The sequence below is a fragment of the Equus caballus genome, chromosome 5 (genome assembly GCF_041296265.1).
Source record: "Equus caballus isolate H_3958 breed thoroughbred chromosome 5, TB-T2T, whole genome shotgun sequence".
NCBI classification, from domain to species: domain Eukaryota; kingdom Metazoa; phylum Chordata; class Mammalia; order Perissodactyla; family Equidae; genus Equus; species Equus caballus.
Window position 1 is genome coordinate 99,139,120 of NC_091688.1, and position 19,822 is coordinate 99,158,941.

General features: G+C 42.4%; 1 protein-coding gene across 7 annotated transcripts in view; it reads right to left on the bottom strand.

The window, feature by feature from the left end:
- IL12RB2 (interleukin 12 receptor subunit beta 2) overlaps positions 1-19,822 on the bottom strand; it is a 76,377-nt gene that overhangs the window by 45,582 nt on the left and 10,973 nt on the right. For all 7 annotated transcript variants that reach the window (XM_070268869.1, XM_070268868.1, XM_001499968.5 and 4 more), the window contains 6 exons: positions 18,588-18,699; positions 16,603-16,890; positions 10,132-10,246; positions 9,018-9,202; positions 7,261-7,403; positions 6,424-6,574 (listed from right to left, as the gene is read on the bottom strand). In XM_070268869.1, coding sequence (XP_070124970.1) covers positions 6,424-6,574; positions 7,261-7,403; positions 9,018-9,202; positions 10,132-10,246; positions 16,603-16,890; positions 18,588-18,663 — 958 coding nt within the window. In that variant the 5' untranslated portion in view covers positions 18,664-18,699. The remainder of the gene's footprint in view (positions 1-6,423; positions 6,575-7,260; positions 7,404-9,017; positions 9,203-10,131; positions 10,247-16,602; positions 16,891-18,587; positions 18,700-19,822) is intronic.

Genomic DNA, 19,822 nt, shown 5'->3' on the forward strand with positions numbered 1-19,822 from the left:
GGGTGTCAAACCACTGCTGCAGAAAGCAATCAAAGGGCTAATATTAGAACCCTTGACATTCAACCAACACAAAGTCACTTAAAGTTCTAACCTCAGTGTTATCTAACAGAAGACAGATACAGCTACTACAGGCAGGTGGAAAAGGAAAGTCAAAGGCCTGTGTGTCCAATGATTACAAAACAAATGGGTACAAATGATTAAAAACACAAATACTGAGAAATGGAAGTCGGCTCTCCTGAGATGAAAGCATCTCCTATGGAAAGGGAAAGATTGTTGGGTTAAAGAGGAGGGAGTCACCAATATGAAAAAAAGATCCTAATTTAAGCAGGAGGTGGACCTAAATGATCTAAATGACCCCAGGGTTCTTTCAACTCGAGAATCCCAAGAGTGCAAGGTTCTGTGAAACAACAGATGTGATAAAGAAATCAGGGCCAAGCCATGCGTTCTACTGAGAGGAGCATCCACATCTGAAGCCAAGGCAGGTGCAGGAACGTGGACAAGAACAGCCGAACTGCCGTGGAGAGCAAGCCCTCCACTGCTTCAGCCCGCAGTGAACAGGAGTATAAAGACCTCCAAGAACATTGAAAATGGAGAATCTAACACAAAGGAAATATGGAAAAGGCCTATCTTGAGAGGTTTCAAGTAGTGGACTAAATGAAACATGCAAAGATTTTTCGGCCCAAATCATGCCGTAAGCAGGACAAGAGAGAGAGAGATGAGTGATTCACCGCCTTGGCTCCTTGAGGTCCACTCTTTGGGGTGTGATACGTTTATCCAAAATCTATTTCCAAACAACACAGTTCAAACAGATCTTACAAACACCTGCTTGATTAAACAAGTTTTTAGTGGTGGGTTCTGCCTTCAGACGTTACCACCTGCTATGCCTCCATGGGAAGTCCCATACAGACTCCCCAACCTCCTCCTCTTTGAGTCATGGTGTTTAACACTGGGTTCACTCTCCCTTGTCAACTCTTTCTTTCTCCTCTGTCACTATTCTTGATGGTCCAGCATCCACATGGGTGTTCCTTCCCAACGGCTGGTGCTGTAGCCCCTCCACCGGCCCATTTCCAATGATCCGTTTCTCTCAACTGATGCCTTTGCATCACACTTCCCTGAGCAAAAGGAAGTAGTCAGGCAGGGATTCCCCCATCTTTCCACGATGAAAACTTTCAAACTTCACCGCCAATTCTCTTACACAGCACCCCCGCTGATTATACTGTGGGTGAAGCATCCCTACTTCCATCAAAGTTCAACCCCTCACCCGAGTTCTGCATCCCATCCTCCTGCTTCATCAAGGACCTCTCTCCCACTTTTCCTGCATCATTAATTTCTCCCTCTCTGCCGGGCCCTTATCATCACCTTGCAAATATACTGATTATCTCTGATCCTAAAAACAAAAAAGATAGACAAAGAATTTCTCAATACCACATCCTGTGCCAGCTACTGCCCCGCATCTCTGCTCTTCTTCACAGAACTTCTTGAAGAGTTATGAATTGTCACCGTCTTTATTCCCTTACCTCACATTCACTCTCAACCCATACCAATTGCTATTCTGTCCCCATCACCCTACTGACACTGCTCCTGGTTGGCAGTGAACTCAGTTTTACCAAATCAAATGGTTACTTCTCTGTTCTTATTTCATTGGCCTTAGTGGCAGCATTTGACATAGTTGAATATACTTCCATCAACTTTTTTTTTTTTTAGAAATATAACTTCTAACCATACAGATCACAAGCGAAGAGTTTGTTTCTTAGTAGAAGCAGGGATGTTTCATCCATCCTGAAATCAATGGAGGCATTGTGTTACACTGCTGATGGGAAGAAAGTGAGTTGCAAAAGATTATGTGTAGTATATAATTTTGATTAAGCTCAAAACAAGCAAAACTAATTATTGTTTAGAGATACATACATTTCTGAAAGCTATGAGAAAAGTATGAGGATGATAAACATACAATCCAGGATGGCAGTTACCTCTGGGGAAGCATGACAAGGGTAAGAATATATTGGTAATTTTATAGTATTTAAGTTGAATGTTGGGTTCGTAAGTGTTCCTTTCATTGTTAGTTTTTGTAAGAAGAAAGTAGCTTAAACTAGGATAATCATAGTGGCAACGGAAGGAATGAACAGATTTTGAACGTGTTTAGGAGAGAGAGTCAATTGCTGATATGGGGGAGTGGGGGAAAAGAAGAATTTAAGGATAATTTCTCAAATTTTGACTTGCGTAACTAGGGAGACAGAGGTGTCATTTACTGGGATAGAAAAGATTGAAACAGAAGTATTTTAGAAAGATTTTGCTTTGAAGAAAAAATAAAAGGTTTTGTTTAGGCTGTGCAGTATTTGGGATGTCTGTTGACATCTAAAATGAAGATATGGAATAGGCAATTAGAATACAAATCTGAAGTTCTGCAGAGAGTCCAGGACTGAAACTCTATCCTCTCCCTCTCTCTGTCTCTGTCTCTCTCTATTTATCTAGTTTTAGAGTCATGGGACTGGACGAGGTCAGCTAGGTAAAGAAGGAATCCTACCCAGTGTAAAGCCATAGGAATTGTGGTTGAGAAGAGAAAAACAGCCAGTAAAAGAGACCAAAAAGAATTGGCCAATAAGATAGAATAAAAACCAGGAACACGTGACTTCACAGAAGTCAAGGGAATCGAGCACTTGAAGGAGGAAACAGCTCCCTTCTCCTGTTGCAACGACCTCGGAGGCCATACGTCCTAGATGGAGGAAGGCCACAGGATTCCCTTTGGACTTTGCATTTTTCTTGGTGTCAGCTCCTTCAGGTATCGTCCCCTAATGTTCTGAGATGGACTAGACGCTCTTGAGTCTGAGGGTCTGACTGGTTCTCATTATGTCCCAGCACCTGGCAGAGCTCCTGACACACACACATTCCTCACAGGCCATCCAGAAGAACACAATTTTTTCATTGGTTTCTGTTTGGAGGGCTTCATGGAAAGCATTTCTTCTTATTGGAGTGATCAGCATCTTGTCAAATAATTGAGCTCAGCATTTATTTCTTCCAGGGTAGGTGTTCAACTTAGGGGAGACCAAAAGAATAATAAAAGAGGGTAGGGACTATTATTGGATCTCAAACATAACATTTTCCTTCTAATGAAAATGTTTGCATGTAAGCCTCTTTAGAAGGGTAAGAACCATCCGTCCCCATTTCCTCAAGCCTTAGGCAAAAGGACACAAGTAGGATTCTTTCAAGTTTGGCTACTTTGGGAGATGGCAAACTACGGCCTGTGAGCCAAATGTGGGCTGCTCCCTGTTTTTGTACAGTCTGTGAACTAATTATGGTTTTTACATTTTTAAATGGTTGAAAACAAATTAAAAGAAGAATTATTCTTAGTGATATGTGAAAATTATATAAAATTCAAATTTCGGTGTCCATAAATAAAGCTTTATGGGAGCACAGTTTTGTCTATGCATTTATATATCATCAACGGCTGCTTGCACACTATAATAGCAAATTTCAGTAGTTGTGACAGATCGTATGGTCTGCAAAGCTGAAAATATTTACTCTCTGGACCTTTACAGAAAATGTTTGCTGACCCCTGAGCTAGGCTGTTAAGAAATGCTTGCTAACCAAGATGGTAAAATAACCTCTAGTATTTAATTTTTCACACTGAAACTTTCTTGGAAATATTTTAAAATTACAAATGGATGAATGAATTGCCTAGCTTCTCCATGTGAGAAGGGGTGGCTGCAGCTGGTAACGCTGCATTTTCTCCCTCTTTGGGGGTCTCTCACCAATCACCCATGCCATCACCACAGTGGTGGAGGGGGACTCCTCCTTTACCACTCTGGCACAAGTATGAGCACGTAACACTTCCCTTATTAACAGTCCACAGTAGAGTTTAACAAGATCAAATGTGTAAATAAGACTTCAGAAAACGGTGAGTGAACAGACAGATACACATGATTGATAACACAGCTCTAAGGAACGCCTCACGCATCTTCATTTTGGAGTCTCCGCCTTGGGGGTTCAAAGTGGTGAAGGAGTGCCTTCCCCAACACCTGGCCTATTCTCAGGCATGGCTGGACACCATACAGCCCAAACTCAACAGTGTTTTCCCACTAGAAGCAAAATATGGCGGCTCGCTCCCCAGGATCAGGCATGCCTTCGATGGATAGGATCGCGGGACTATCCTCCTAAACATGGGAAAGTGGTTTCTTTTACTCCATGTCTTACTTAGTGGTCATTTAAAAGTGTTTTTCATGGAGGACCATGACAAGAGTTGGACTGAATGACATGGGAAAGGGCCACCTGGAGTCAAGGCCCTCATTCTCTGCTGACATGATATAAATAAGTGCGCCCAATCCTCCGGGAGAGGTTATGCTGCTCCTAGTTTTGATTAGCAAAGGCTGCAGAGAAAGATCTCTATCCTGAGACGGTTCACAGTTTTAGAGAGTAACTAAGAAAAGAAAAGCTTACTAGTAATTTTTTTAGATGCCAACTTATGTATGAGTCCAGGTCTAAAGGGTTAAAGGAAGAAGTGTTCACAAAAAATTCACACCTTTAGGTTTCCATCAGTTGGTGTTTCATAAAGAAACTGATGACAGAAACAGTGGTGAGAGGTGAAAACCATGCAGCTCAGAGAAAAGAGAAAAGAGACAGCCCACAGAAAGATCACACACAGAAAAGGGACAGTCAGACGTCGACAGGAAGCCCACGGAGCTGGTAACGGTGGTAACTCAGGAGTACGGGTTTCTCTCTGCATGGCTGTCTGCACCTACTCTGAAGAAGCCAGCTCCCCATTCATAACCATCCACGGGTACAGGAGCATAACAGGGTGCTACACGCATTGTCACAGTGGTGGTTTATTTTCTAGGATATGACAAAGTTACCTTCAGGGGTTTTTAATTCGACAGATAGACACTTAGAGGGAAAAAAAAAGAAAAATCTTTTCACATATCTCTCAGCAGGTCTTTCTCAAATGGGAGGGAGAATGACAAGAATTCACAAGCCCAGAGTTTCCCTACTTTTTATAGTTTAGTCGAACGTGATATAACTTAAAAATGTCCCAGCCTGTTTACTGCCTTGGACTTGGACATAAAATATGGCCCATTTTCAAGAATTTAATCTGTACTATGTATAAACAAAACCTAATCCATGAGGGATTAAAAAAAATACATTACTTTGACTGTGTAATAAAACGATAACAGGAGTAAGTTCTGGATTATAAAAATGACAAGCAGAGAGCAAGTGGCTCAAGATTAACTTAAGAGATTTTTATCCTAAAATAGAGGGAATAAATCGTAATTTGTTGGATGAATTCATTTTTAAATATTTTTTAAAATAGAGAAATGCAATTAATATAAGAAGAAAGGAAGAATATACAATTATTCTACAATTCACATATTAGGTATTATATTTTATTAATAGGCTCTTTAGGTCCTTGAATGTCATTGGGGTATGATTGATAAGTGTCATCAGCCATCAAAAACCATTAGTAGCTCAAAGGAAACGAATGTAACATAATCATGAAGCCAGTTCACATGCACACGGATCCCTAAGTTTCACAAATAAGCATTAAGAGTTTCTCACATGAACACCTCAAACTCTCCAGATAATAAAGCAATGGACTCCATGCCAATAATTTTTCCTCTGAACCAAATTTACACAAATTATGAAAAGTTCTATATCATATCACTAATTGAGTGCTTTTGAAAACTAATATTCAGATGGCTATCTTGTGTCTCCAAGGATTTGTTAATATTGGCATAAAGTTCATATAAGAATTTTTGCTTCAACAAAATATTTGATTACACTTCAATAAAGTTTTCTTCCCAATAATTACCAAAAAGAAAAGTCCGTCAGACTGGAAAATCTATTTGACATCCTTTCATAGCTATGGGCAGTCTGGTGGCGCTCATCTGAGCGGACAGTACTAAAGGCATGAAGAAGTGCAGGGCTGCCAGATTTGGAGGAGAAACGAATGCTGGATGTCAAACTTTTTATTTTAAAATGTTATGTATCCAGAGTCTACCTTTCTTTTAAACTTCTAGTATGGCTTAGAAAGCCATATTAATTTTCGTAGAATCCAAAAGGTAAAATGTATGAAGGTTTAACTATAAAGGAATGGAATTAATTACTGGTTGAGTTTTGCGGAAGAAGAGAGTTACTGAGGTAGTTGTGAAGCAGAAATGAGAGTTATAACTAAACATTACTGGGCACAAGCTTGTAACCAACACGACAATATGTGCAAGCAGGAGTAGCACTTCCTATGTTAAAAATTTCCTAGCAATAGAGACAAATCTCCCTGGACAGTCTCAGTAATTAGTTAACGTCAAAATGAACTTGTTAATTAATGCACTCAGTACCAGTACTGTAAAGACTGTTCCAGGGGAATCACTGTATCTTCCTCTCTCCCCCCTTTTTTCCTCCCATTCCATTCACCTCTTTCTGTTTTTTGACACGTACCTTCTTCCGGTGTTTGTGTTCTCAGTGGTTCACTCCAATTGCTCCAGCTACCTTTAGAAAGATGCAGCTTAGAGGAAATCTGAAATTCATATTCTGTAAAGGGTTTCAGACCCAGCAAGTCATATCTTCCTCTAGCGTTTGTAGCATTAACCTTGAATCAGACAAGATTTTTAAAGGTGTCTATTAATACTAAATTAATGTATAGAACTTTAACATAAAGGTAGGCAACTAGACCAGATAACTCTTTTTATCTTTTCAGATCTGTCATTCAATGAGAAGAAATATCAATGACTGGGCTACTGAATACACATGACATTAATCTGAAACAATAGCTTCTCAAAAAAACAAAGCCCAAATCTCCTAGGACTAAGAACCCATCTACACGGGTTCCAAACAGGATCCTGAAACCAGCTGAAAACTAGTGAAGGTTAAAAATTACCAGTTTTCAAAAAGGCCTGGGAGAAGTTTCTACACTAGAGATTATTTATTTATTTTTTAGGAAGATTAGCTCTGAGCTAACATCTGCTGCCAATCCTCCTCTTTTTGCTGAGGAAGACTGGCTCTGAGCTAACATCCGTGCCCATCTTCCTCTACTTTGTACGTGGGATGCCTACCACAGCATGGTGTGCCAAGCAGTGCCATGTCAGCACCCGGGATCCGGACCGGCGAACCCCCAGCCGCTGAAGTGGAACGTGCAAACTTAACCGCTGTGCCACCAGGCTGGCCTGGTGGGCTAAACATTCTTAAATTCCCCACCTTGCTGGTGTGAGAAGACAGAGATGTGTGCCATGACCCTAAGCACCCTCCCTGTTTGGCCCCCACTCTCAAGACCATTACCATGTTCCAGGACCTGCTGTTACTGGCCCGATATCGGAGTCGATTGAGCAGCGCCAGCCCCTCGTCTCTCCACTGAAGGATACATCTGCTCACGGAAGCGTTCACACATTTGATTCTGATGTCCCACGGAGGAAGAGGCCTCACTAGTGACCAGGACAAACAAAAAAGCATGATTCAGGCTCCGAGACCCAAAATTGCCGTATGTATTAACATGAGATATAGAGTTGAACAAAACTCATTTGTAAGATGCACAACCACCAAATTTGGTGAAATATACAAGAGAGAAGTTCCTGGCTTTTAGAAAGAAGAAAAAGTTTGATTCACTTCTAAATCATTAAAATAATTCCCCTTAATCTACCCTCACTTATACCAAATAAACGACCACCAATATTAGTGATAGATAGTGTCAATTCCTTTTAATTCAATGATTTAAAGAAAAGCAACGTGGCAGCCCTGGGGGTCTCGTGGTTAAGATTCAGGGCTCTCACTGCCGTGGCCTGGGTTCATGTCCCAGTCAGGGAACCACATCACCTGTTGGCTGCCATACTGTGGTGGCTGCGTGTTGCTGTGATGCTGAAAGTTGTGCCACCGGGGTTTACAATACCAGCAGAGTCACCCTTGGTGGACAGGTTTCAGCGGAGCTTCCAGACTAAGACAGACTAGGAAAAAGGACCTGGACATCCACTTCCGAAAAAACCCCTATGGATAGCAGCAGAGCATTGTCTGATGAGAGGATGACACAAAAAGACCAGGCAGGGATCCACTCTGCAGTCCACAGGGTCGCTAGGACTCCGAATCCACTTGACGGCACTAACGACAAAATGTGCCAAACCCAATTACGATGCCTAAGAAGGCAGAGACAGCTAGTGATGATCTCCGCAGAAGGAGAAGAAATGTTGGTAGGTTCTAGGAAAGGGACATAGGAACAGGGAATAGAAGAAAAGAATGAGAGAGAAAGAAGGTGACTTAGAGATGAAGAGTCAATGTAAAGAGATGGAAGAGAGGATGGAAGGCGGGATGGGGAGAAATGTAATAGGAAAATGTACAGTAAATGCCTATATGCAGACTCACAGTTAGCAGTATGTGTCCAGAGAGGTGCTGTGGGAAGAGAGATGAGAGGCAGAGTGTGAGGCTGGAATTTCAGGCAGGCCAGAAGCCCAGAGTCTACCTGGCATGGTCAGAACTTGGGAATGCCTGCGACTGGCCTTTGATTCAACTGTCAGAAATGTGCTGGGACTGGCTCACTCCACCTCCCAAGCCGATGGGAGGGGTGGAATTAGGTATTCTCAGAGCAAGATGCATTTGTACCTTGATACACTTTACTTATAGTTTGCACCTGGCTGCCCTAGCCCAGCAGGCCCACACGTAGTCTATCTATCTCAGAACATTGGGGCAGCCATGGGGGTAAAAAGACACCGCCACCAAGGAGGCCTGCACTGAGCTTCTCCAATACCCTCAGAGGACCTCGCCTCAGTCAGATGGCATCGCTGGCGGCTGGTGCTTTCCTGAGACTTGAAGCCGGGGCTCTTATTTCTCCAACAGAGAGAACAATGTTGAACATCCCATTTTATACAGCCATCTCTATGTAGCTCTCGGGTCAGAGACTCTTTTACTTGCCTCAAAGTAACATCTGTCCTTTGCCTGTGCCTACTGGCACTCTCCATCAACCATTGTTCCTTTTGAAACAATCACAGAACATTCAAGTGATTGCTCATGTGCCAATGAATGACACTTACAACGAGTTCAGTAATATGTACCTATGTCCAACCATGTGAACGTGGATGGAAACGAAGAAGCACTCCCAAGACTGTTGATCGCAGTAACCTTGGCTGTGTAACCGGAGTCAGGGGATTCAGGGGTCAGGCTGATCCCCAGGTCCAAACGGTCACAATCATGATCACTACATTGCTTCTGCCAAGTTAAGTTTTTTGGTCCATTTAACCTGTAAATAAAAGACAATGGTGTTCAGCAAGATACTTTACGTGCTACTGTCTCCTTTTTAGCACAAAAGAACAAAATGTTCAAATATTTAAAATTCTAGAAATTCTTTATAGTCAGTTTTACTAGGGAATACACTATGGGAATATCTGTATTCTAGGATCATTAATAGGACCATACCTCCCCCCCTCCCTCTTTTTGGTAGGACCGAGATTTTTTTGATGTTCGTATAGATGAATAACCACGCCTATGCTGCCTGAATTCTCAAAACCCTGGCTGACATCTTGGCTCCTTAGAGCAAACAGAATCAGATCCAAAGGATCTGTGGCCCCCTTGGCATTTACAGCAGAGAAGTGCCAGCTCCTAGTACAGATTGGAACCCTGGGCCCCACTTCCTTTCCCCCATCTCCTGCTCACTTAGGCACAGTGCAAACCAGCTGGATCTTTGGATGGGATTATGGAATCAACTCCAAGGAGAAGAATCTCCCAGACTCTCTCTTTTTGTGGACTCTCAGGTTAGGCAAAGGTGCTTTAAAAAGAAACTTCTCCAAGGCTAATGGAAAGCTACCACAAGCAAGAGTCTATTTATATATCATGACGCCAAGAGTCCGCAACTGCAAAAGGGAGAAGGGAGATAATTCAGCCAGTTTAACCCTAGTAGCGCAGGGAAGAATGTCCACAGTGTGGGCCGTGGATGCCCTGAAGAGAACTCTGAGTTAGACCTCAGGCCCAAGACACAAGCTCTCACATCTGACACGTCAGATGAGTGCAGCCGTTTTCAGGGATGAACATCAGAATTCTTTCTAAGTATCCAGTTATCCAGAGGGGTCTATCGCTTTTTCTCTTTGATAAAACTAGAACTGTTAGATATTTCTCAACACCATCTAAGAGATGACCTACACAAAACCTGCAGAAATGCAGTGTCTCACTCACTGTAAAGCATACACCGTATAGAGGTGGGTGTCCCGGCCTCTGTCCCAGATGCAGGTCACGGTCCCACGTTCTCCCTTCTGTACGCAAGATAAGTTTTGAGGCTGTTCTGGAACAACTTTAAAAAGAAAGAGCAAAACCTCATGTTTTAAATAGCACAGAGGTGATATTTCAATCCCATTATCATTCTTTGCCAAGAAGATAACAATACTCCCCCCACATTTCCCATACCCAGCCGAGCGGGAACTATTTTAGATGCCACCAACTTCAAAGTTGCCCCAGAGGCACAAATTTCTTCTAATAACAATAGTAATAATAGTGAATATGGATCAAACTCTTACTAGTTGCCAAGTCCTCTGCTAAGTGTTGAGTGTGTGGTTCTTCTCAATTAGACATCACAATAGCTCCATCAAGTATGTACTATTATTACCGTCATTTTACCAAAGAGGAAACTGAGACTTAGAGGTTGAGTATCTTTCCCAAGGTGACTAAACCATGAAGTGGCAGAAGGGGGCCCCAGCCCAGGTGTGGCCGTCCTGAGGGCAAGGCTTCCCCGCCATATGCCACTATTCTCCCTGACGTGTGAACACCCGGTGCAGCCCTGTTACCCCTGGTGATGGTGAGTTTCCTTTATGAATGAAGCCCATTCAAATATTAGAAACCTTTAAAAATTAGGAGCTTTTTTTCTCCCTTGACGTGAAATTTGCTGCCAAGACACTTCTACCCACTGGCACTAGTCACATCCTTCTGGGCTGTGCCATGTGAATCTGACTTCTGCAGCATCACTGGAGCACCTCATGAACACTCATAAATTAGTTCTCTATGTACGTAGACAATGAGTGCCTTCCAAGGGTGAGGCACAGAGCCTGCTGTGGAAATACAAGAGAGTACAAGGCAGGCATGGCCCCTTCTATCACAAGGTGTGTATTTTTAAAAGAAGCCATTTTGTAGTCAAAGACAGAACCCAAAGCTAGGAGTTTCTCAGATTTAATGGAGGTGAGAGAAAAGACTCTGTTGCCCGGTTATCATATTCCACCCTAATACAGAGCCCCACATGTCCATAGATGTTTCCTTTGGCTGAGATAAAACAAGTACACCACGGAAGTCCTGCGTATTGTCTGCACCAGAAAAAGCTTTAATTGATGGAATAAATGTTTTTTGTCCTTAGCACACACCATAAACCCAGACACAGTAACCACCCACTGTGTGACCTTAGTCAAGTTAATTTCTCAAAACTTCAGTTTCTTCATCTATAAAATGGGTATAACAATATGCAGTTTATATAGTTTTGTTTAATGAAATAACAAACTCTTTCTTTTCCTAGAATAATAGACTCTTCCGTATGTGTACGTATGTGTATGTATATACACACCCATACAAGTATATGTGTATAGACACACTTTGTACATCTGTATACACAGCTACCTAGGAGTAAGCCATGTAAGTTATGTTAACTTTTCATTATTTGTACAACTCTTTGTTTATCTTGGAGTTAGTAATTAACTGTCTTGTTTTTCCATTGTTTAGTTTTCTTCTTATTGATATAATTCCAAATTCTCAAGCCAATTATCTGAATCCCTGTTCAACATAGTTAGGCACACTGAGAATTCTCATAGTTTCATCTGCCTGAAATCCTCTTTCTTAGAGCCTTGCGAACTTTCCAATAAGATGGGTCTGCCTCCCTGCCTGATATGCAGCTGTCATTCTGGAATTGCAAGCTCTCAGTGTCCTAGAAATCCCTTCTTCTTTTTCCTGTGTTGGATCTCCTGTTACTTAGATCCAATGCTTTCTTCTTTCTTGGTTTAATTACTCATGTTGGTGGAGTATATCCTCCAGTCGTTCCCTGGGCAGGGTACAGGGGAGGTAATATTTTAAGCATGGCTAAAAATGTCTTTATTCTACTCTCACACTTAACTGATATTTTGGTTGAGTATAGAACTCTAGGTTGAAAAGAACTTTCCTTCAGGATTCTGCAGGCAATGCCCTGTTGATGTCTCCATTCTAGGTTGCTCCTGAGAAAACTGAAGTCATTCTGATTCTTGAAGTATTGTTTATTTTCCCTCTTCAGAAGATTCTAGAATCTTCTCTTTGTCCCCACTATTCTCAACTTTCACAAAGATGTGCTTAATGAATGTCTGTTTTCCTTAATTCTTATTGATTCTCAAAGCGTTCATGCATTCTGGGAATTTTTGTCTTTTAGTTTGGGAAACATTCTTGAATTACTTCTCTGAAGATTCTCTCCTGTTTTTTTTCTTCCTAAAAATCCCTAGTTTTCATAGTTTGGACTTTCCTCTAATTTTATATTCTATCCTCTGTATTTTAAAACTCTTGGTCTTTTTGCTATACTATGAGGGGAAAACCTCCTCAATTTATATTTCTACCCACGCATTGAGTTTTTCATTTCTGCTTATCATTTTTTGGAGGAGAGCATGTTTTCTATTCTCTGAATATTTCCTTTTCGTGGCATCCTATTTATGTTCTGTACACAATATTTTCTCTTAAATCTCTAAGGGTATCAAGGATAGTTTTTGTTTTTTAACATTTCCTCTCCTTGAATACATCCTATTTCTTCCACTTTGCTTATAAGCTTTGTTCCACGTTTGTTTTGGTTTCTGTCCTTCATGTTAGACCTTTTCCTCAGATCCCTGTATTTTCTGCATATACAGGAGCAGGCACTAAATTACAGATTGGAGCTCTGCGTGTGTGTCACTTGAAGGGCACTTGCTGACTCTAGGTTTCAGCGCAGGGTGATCTGGCTAGGTTTTCTTGGGAACCTCTGTTGTCAGTAATTTTAGATATTTCCTATTGGCCTGGTCAGATTTCCCAGAGAAGATTTTCTAATCTGCCTGGAGGAGGGTACAGGCCTGAATGTAAGTGTTCCTTTAATCCCTCTGTTTGTCAGTGTGGTGCCACCAACCTCAAGGGAACTAGCTGAAACTAGGCCAGAGACCTCAGCTATCCAGCCTCCAGTGCGATGCCAGTGAAGTGGAGCAGGACTGTCCAGCTCCATGGCATTGGGAAGGGGCTCTAAGAATCTGCTTTTGAAATAGATTTTCAATCACATCTCTCATTTTTAGCCCCACTTTTACCCTCACTCTCAGAAGTACATGGTCACGCCAATTTCTGAGTCCTTCTCGGACGGGAGCTTCTGCATTAAATCAGGTTGCATCTTGACTTTTCTCACTGCCAGCTGTCAGTTAAGCCGGTTATCACTGCTCCACCTGCTTTCCAGCTCCCGAAATTTTGTTGCTGCATCTACCCTCCCTTTCTTTTGTCCTTTTGGATTTGTGCCTCTAGAAAACTTTCTTTATTGTATCTTGGCTTTATTTCAGGGGGAATGAAAGTAAATGCATGTGTTCAAACCACCATCTTTACCCTAACCCTTCATAGGGTCTTTTGATGACCGAATGAGATATAAAGTTCCTGGCTCTTCTACATAATGAAAAAATTAGTTCTCCTTCTCACCTTTACTCCTCCAAGTTTACAGAGACTGTCATTTTAAAGATCACAGCTTTTACACACAAATCAAGTCCTCTTTCTCAGTGTGAGTTCCCTGGACCATGAAATTAAAGTATCTACTTCAGCCCAGGACTCGGTTTCGACAGGGACTGTTGGTCCCTGGGGAAACCAGACCTAATTTTCCTCAACACAAATGTATAATAGCTGATGCCAAGGAAAGGGCAGAAATCAAAGCCTCTGAAAATTAAGACACTATTATGAGTATTATGCTTGTTACTGTTTTTAAGAGTCCCACTTATTATGGGAAATAAAAAGTTTTAGAAATATAGCTTTTGGAAACAATCAACAGCCAGGCATATATTGAAAACAATCGAACAAAAATCCATTGTCTTTCATTTATTGCCTTGGTTGTCTCACTAGTTTGTAGATCAACCCTATGAGGTCAAGCAGAGCACTGACTGCTGAGTTACTACACAATTTGGATGAGCCCTGGGCAGCAGAGCAACACCAGCCCAGGAAGGGGCCAAGAAGGAAAGGCTTCAAGGCTGTGGACCCATCCCCAGTTCTGAAGACCCGGCCAACTACATGACCGGCCCTCTCGGGATATGCAATGGCACTATGGACAACCATTTATCACAAAGAAGAAAATGGGCTGCTTACTCCCTCACTAGACAGGATTAAGCTTACTACACTGGGTGAAACCAACATTCATTGTGTCTTTTCTTGGGATGACTAGCCATACTCAGAAAAATGCATCGCTTCCAGTCAGTCCTTCACCTTGAAGGTGCTAAACTTGCTCAAAGAGCAGCCATTTGATGGTGTGGTTACCACTTGAGCATGCTGCATAAGCAACACCCTGCAGCACCCCCCAAAGGAGCTGCCCCGTGACAGACACTCTTCACCATCCCCAAGATCTTCCGAGGCTCAAACTGCCACAAAGGCATCCGCATACGCGGGATGCAAAAGTCAAAAACCAGAAAGGGTTGCAGCACTCTCGTGTATCTGAGCAAAGACAGCAAGTGGAATGGAAGGGCCAAGGACATGTGCAAGGATGCTACTTCCAAGGCTGTTGTGAGCCTCCTACAGAAGAAAATGCCAGCAGCACTGTGGACACCTGCAGCTGACGTTGCAGAGCTAGGAATGTGTGATACGAATGTGTAAATTCGGTCTAGTGAGATGGTGGATTACCTGGGTGAAAGATTCAGGTGTTCCAAGGACAAGGGAGATGAGGAACAATAGTGTTTTTAAAAAAATTTTTCATTTTGTCTACAACCAACATATGTACTTTCTTTTAAGGGAAACCTGCTGAGCTACCCAGAAAGCTGCTCACATGAAGAAAAGAGTAAAACCGAATGGAACTGCAACACTAGCGCTCATCACCTACGTGCCCCCTGTGTGCCTGCTCCTAGGCCAAACACTCAGTGTACAGGTTGTCCTCCGATCACCACACCATCGCATGAGGAAGGTGTTAGCATTTCCATAACACAGACGGAGAAACTGAGGCTCAGAGTATTGAAATTGTCTAAGGGGACACTGCCAGTGGCAGGGCTGGGACTCAAAGCCCATGTTCCTTTTATGACCCCACAGACTCTCAGAGCTGAGAGCACGTGACCCCTAAGCGGTGTGAACAGGAGGCCCTGAGCTGGAAGTGGAGGACCAGACCAGCCTATGCCTCCTGGCCCCCCAGGGATTTGCTTGCTCACTTGCCTGGTGTTCGGCTCAGAGCTGCTGGTGGCCCTCCAGTTGCCTAGCATTGACCATATCCTTCTAGGTCACAGAGAAAAGGTTTCCATCTTTCCTGAAGAGAGTCTCACGGAGCTTTATATCACTGTCTTTACGACAGGGACCCTGTCCTTGCATCTGGGTCAGCCAGCCTGCTGCAGCAAATTCCTCCTACTCTCCTCATGCATCTCATCTGCCACTCTGGAGCTTCCCTGGAACCATGGAGGCGTGGAGTGCAATGGGACCACTCAGGGCCCATGCATGCTCACTGCCTTGCTGGCTGGGTGTTCGAGGCTGCAGAATGCAGGCTACAACCTGCAGGAAGGTGTGTTGCTGGCTCCCCCTGAGGATTGCGGCTCATGCTGCAGATGCCAACTCTGACATTTTGGTTCTTACCCCCAGCAGCTGCCTGGAGGGACCAGGGAGGGGGAGGTTGATACCCTCTGGGTGAACTTTGACCAATGGCAGACAGTTTAATTCTTCTCTCTTCCCCAGCCATTGTATTTCCGTATGTTCTTTCTGGGGATGTTGATAGTGACCAAGCACCCAGCTGCATTTTCTGTAGACACCTTGGCCAGCTCCAGAACGTCACCACCTCGTGTTTGCTTTGCTCTTTTCCTGGCTCACTCCCTCACTCTCTAGAACTCTACAACTCCCCTCCTCCCCCAACGAAGTGTTAGCACATCACTTTTGCCTCAGGCAGTTTTCTAGAAAACCCAGGAAAAGATAATAAGTATGATGATAGTCCTCTTTTAACCTCTGCTAAGTATGATAGGCAGTGGTCAGGAGTGAGTGCGGATGGAAGAAGGATTTTTTTGTGCATTAAGTTAGAGAGGGGAGAAGTGCTCAGCCTTGGGTGGTCAGCCTGGGCTGCAAAAACCAAAAGAGACATCTCTTTCTTGTTTTAGGAGGCTGTCGCTTTGAACAAATTCTCATAAGTCAAGAAGGCATGAAGACTCAGCTACACAGATCCATTTTCCTGCCATTGGAGTCCAAGGACTACAGTAAATGGCCCTATTGGCCCAAAAGAGGAGAGAAAGAGAGAAGAAGAGGAAGAGGAAGAATAAGAAGAAGGAGTAGGAGGAGGAGAAGAGAAGAGAAACTTACCGAATGAGACCCCAATTCTATTGATTTCTGGACTTCTCACATTGAGGTGCTCATGTTGCTTTCAAGATAAAATATATTCATGTGGTGGGAGAGGAAGGAACACTGCCCTATATTTGAATTTCTGTTTAACACATGACAAATACCCAAAGATCACCAATTTTTAGGAATTCAGAATGGAATGCTCACCGCCAACTGAGATCTCTGCCCCACATATTCGAATCTCGTCACTACTGCCACAGGCCAGTTTGCAGACAAACAGAGTTGTACCCAGGGGAAGACCTGTGACTTGAGAACTGAGGGAGCGACCCTGCTGAAAATGGATTCTTCTGTCGAACTTGTAGAGGATTAACTTGTTGCAGCGGGAACATCGCGAGCAGTCTTGTTTGGGCTTCAAAGAGCACGAAATATTGACTGCTGATCCCAGTGAAATTACATGGTTCGGCGTCACGGTCACGTCCCCTCTCTTGCACACGTCTGCAGTAAGACACAACGCAATACTCAGTCGGCACGTGAGTTCCCATTTGAAAATGCAGAGGCGCGTAATTCCTAAAAGCAGGGTAAAATTAACCCCATCGAATCATGGAAATATAAGTAACCTACATTACTCTGGCTGTATTGGCACAAAGAGAGCAGAAGGCAAACATATTGAAGTCTAACTGTATTTGCATTAAAACATGCATCCTTCTCAACACAGTAATTCTATACCCAGAACTACAAGTAGAAAAGTGGAGAGAAAACAGGGTTGGAAGAACATTCAGGAATACAAATTCCAGGAAAAACCAATCTCTCTTATGCAAATTTTTCACCAGATTACTACTCTGGTGCAGTCGGCACCAAGGATGGAAATTAGGTTTTACCGTGCCATATTTTGGTATTCCTTCAAGATGTAAGACCATGGGCTGGATGTACCATCACCCAGTACAGCTAAAATGAAATTACATGAATGTATGCTTTTTAAAAGAGTTCTCCATATTATTTATGATATTCCAGGTACTACATTAAACTCTGATTTAAAAGAGAGGTCCTTGCTACTGTCCAGAAGTTTCTGCGTCAATAAACATGACAACTATTCAGAAATGAACAGTTTTGGATGGTGCTTAGTAACTGCAAAGGAAAGAACCTGAGAATTACAGATTCACCCCGAATTTTTAGATGGATATAAAGCCTCCACCAAAAGTCTTTTTTGGGTAACAGTAAGATTGCTTGAATCAACAACCACAAACAGAAACTGGTAAAGAAGTTATTTAAATCAAATACAGAAAATACTGAAAACTCATTTAAAATAAAAAGTTCTCATTTTTATTTTCATAACTAAAACTAAGTCTCTTTCTCTCTCTTATCTTACTTATATGTTTGTTTTCTGTTTCTTTAATCTTCTTTGATCCTAATGGGCCAGAAAGTCAAAAATAAGCTCCCAATAAAAAAAGCAAAGAGGGACTGGCCCAGTGGTGCAGTGGTTCAGTTCGCACGTTCTGCTTTGGCAGCCCAGGGTTCTCCAGTTCTGATCCCTGGCATGGACCTACACACCACTTGTCAAGCCATGCTGTGGTGGCATCCCACATATAAAGTGGAGGAGGATGGGCACGGATGTTAGCTCAGGGCCAGTCTTCCTCAGCAAAAAGAGGAGGATTGGTGGCAGATGCTAGCTCAGGGCTAATCTTCCTTAAAAAAAAAAAAAAGCAGAGAAAATGCCAGTCATTATTTTTTTAGTGTGGTAGAGCCATTTCTTAGGTTTAAATCTGGAAACAATTGGAAATCACCAGCTTGCATTTTCCAAACCATTCAAGAAAAAGATATTTAGTAAAATAAATAAGTAATAAACAAGCAAACAAACACGTAAAATTGAGCTTACTGAGCGTGCATAGCTGAATTCACCCATGAATACCCTCTGTTAAAATGCAGTGTAACGTGAAACATTCATTCACGATGCCTAGCTCGATCACCTACTCCCTTTCCTAAGAGGAAATGATATGATTATACTCTTACATTAATCATCAGTAAAAATTAAAATACATATCAGTTACAGATAGAGAACCAGACTTCTCTACTCAAACGTGACAGAAGATTGACTATAAAAGATCAACTACCAGAACATCTACCACCAATGTCTTATCTGTAACTGAGAATTTACCACAAATAATTCCACAGACTAGATAACAGAAATACCTTACCTATTTTTGCCTTAACCAACAGCGACATGATGATAAAAATAAGTGCCAACAAGCACCCTCTAACTGTACATGCCATCAACAGTCAACTCTGGAATACGCCTCTGTATTTTTCCTTGTAAAAGAAGACAAATTCATTCATGTTAAATACATTCAGAAAATACCAGAATCAGCATCATTGAGAAGGGCTAAAAATGCCCCTTTACTTTTCTCCATATTGTTAAGATTTTGTTTGCTATTTTTTAAAAAACAAAGTATACCTTTACAACTAGTAATTTGAAAATCTTGGCCACCTCTAACCCCCATGTCACTTAAGCTTCTTGGGGTCAGCAAAGGGTGGGAAAAGAGACACAGCCTTGGAGTCCTTTGGAACTCGATTAAATCCTTTGAGAGCAGGGGAAAGGTACTGAACCTTCTGAGCCTCAGTCCCACACAAAATTGTCTTTTCTTCCAAACAGGGCAGCATCGTCATAGTCAAACATAGTCGTGTTAAATCCCCACACTAACAAGAATTTCTGACCTGGCCATGTCCTTCTGGATGTAACAGGAAATCTAAAAATGCCTCATTACCAGCCCCCCCACCCCCTACCCTGGAACTTAGTAAAAGATGATCTCTTACAGTAAGAAATGAATCCTAAGGGTTTGGGGGGTTGTTCGGGTTTTCTACAGAAGTTCAATTTTACTTGTTTGTTTGCGTGTTTATTACTTATTTATTTTACTAAGAATTTTTTTCTTGAATGGTTTGGAAAACGCAAGCTGGTGATTTTCAGTTGTTTCCACATTTAAACTTAAGGAATGGCCCCATCAGTCATTAGCAAATTCTCTAACTTCTATTAAAGGTGGGCCAAAAATTCAGAAAGCAGGCTAGAAAGTTCTGTGACGTCAGGCCACTGGGAACCAGCCAAGGCAAACGTTCGCCTCTTATTCCCATACCTAGAAAAGTGCTAGGTGTATTGGAGAGCCTCAGAAACATTCATCTGTTCATTCAAGTGATAGCTACCCTTCACGTGGCAGGTGCGACGTTAAGTGTTAGAGATACGACAGTCCTGTCCGGGTGGGCTTCTAGGAAAGTGCTCACTTTCTTCTTTGAAGCCTCTGCCTCTAGCCTACTCATCACCCGGCGAAGCCCCAAAAGATGCTGGCATCTCTTCAATAGTCTTTGCTGCTTGCTCTCCCTCCTCCTCCTGACTTTTAACTCTTGGAGGAACTCAGCGCACTCAAGACATTATTCTTCCTCT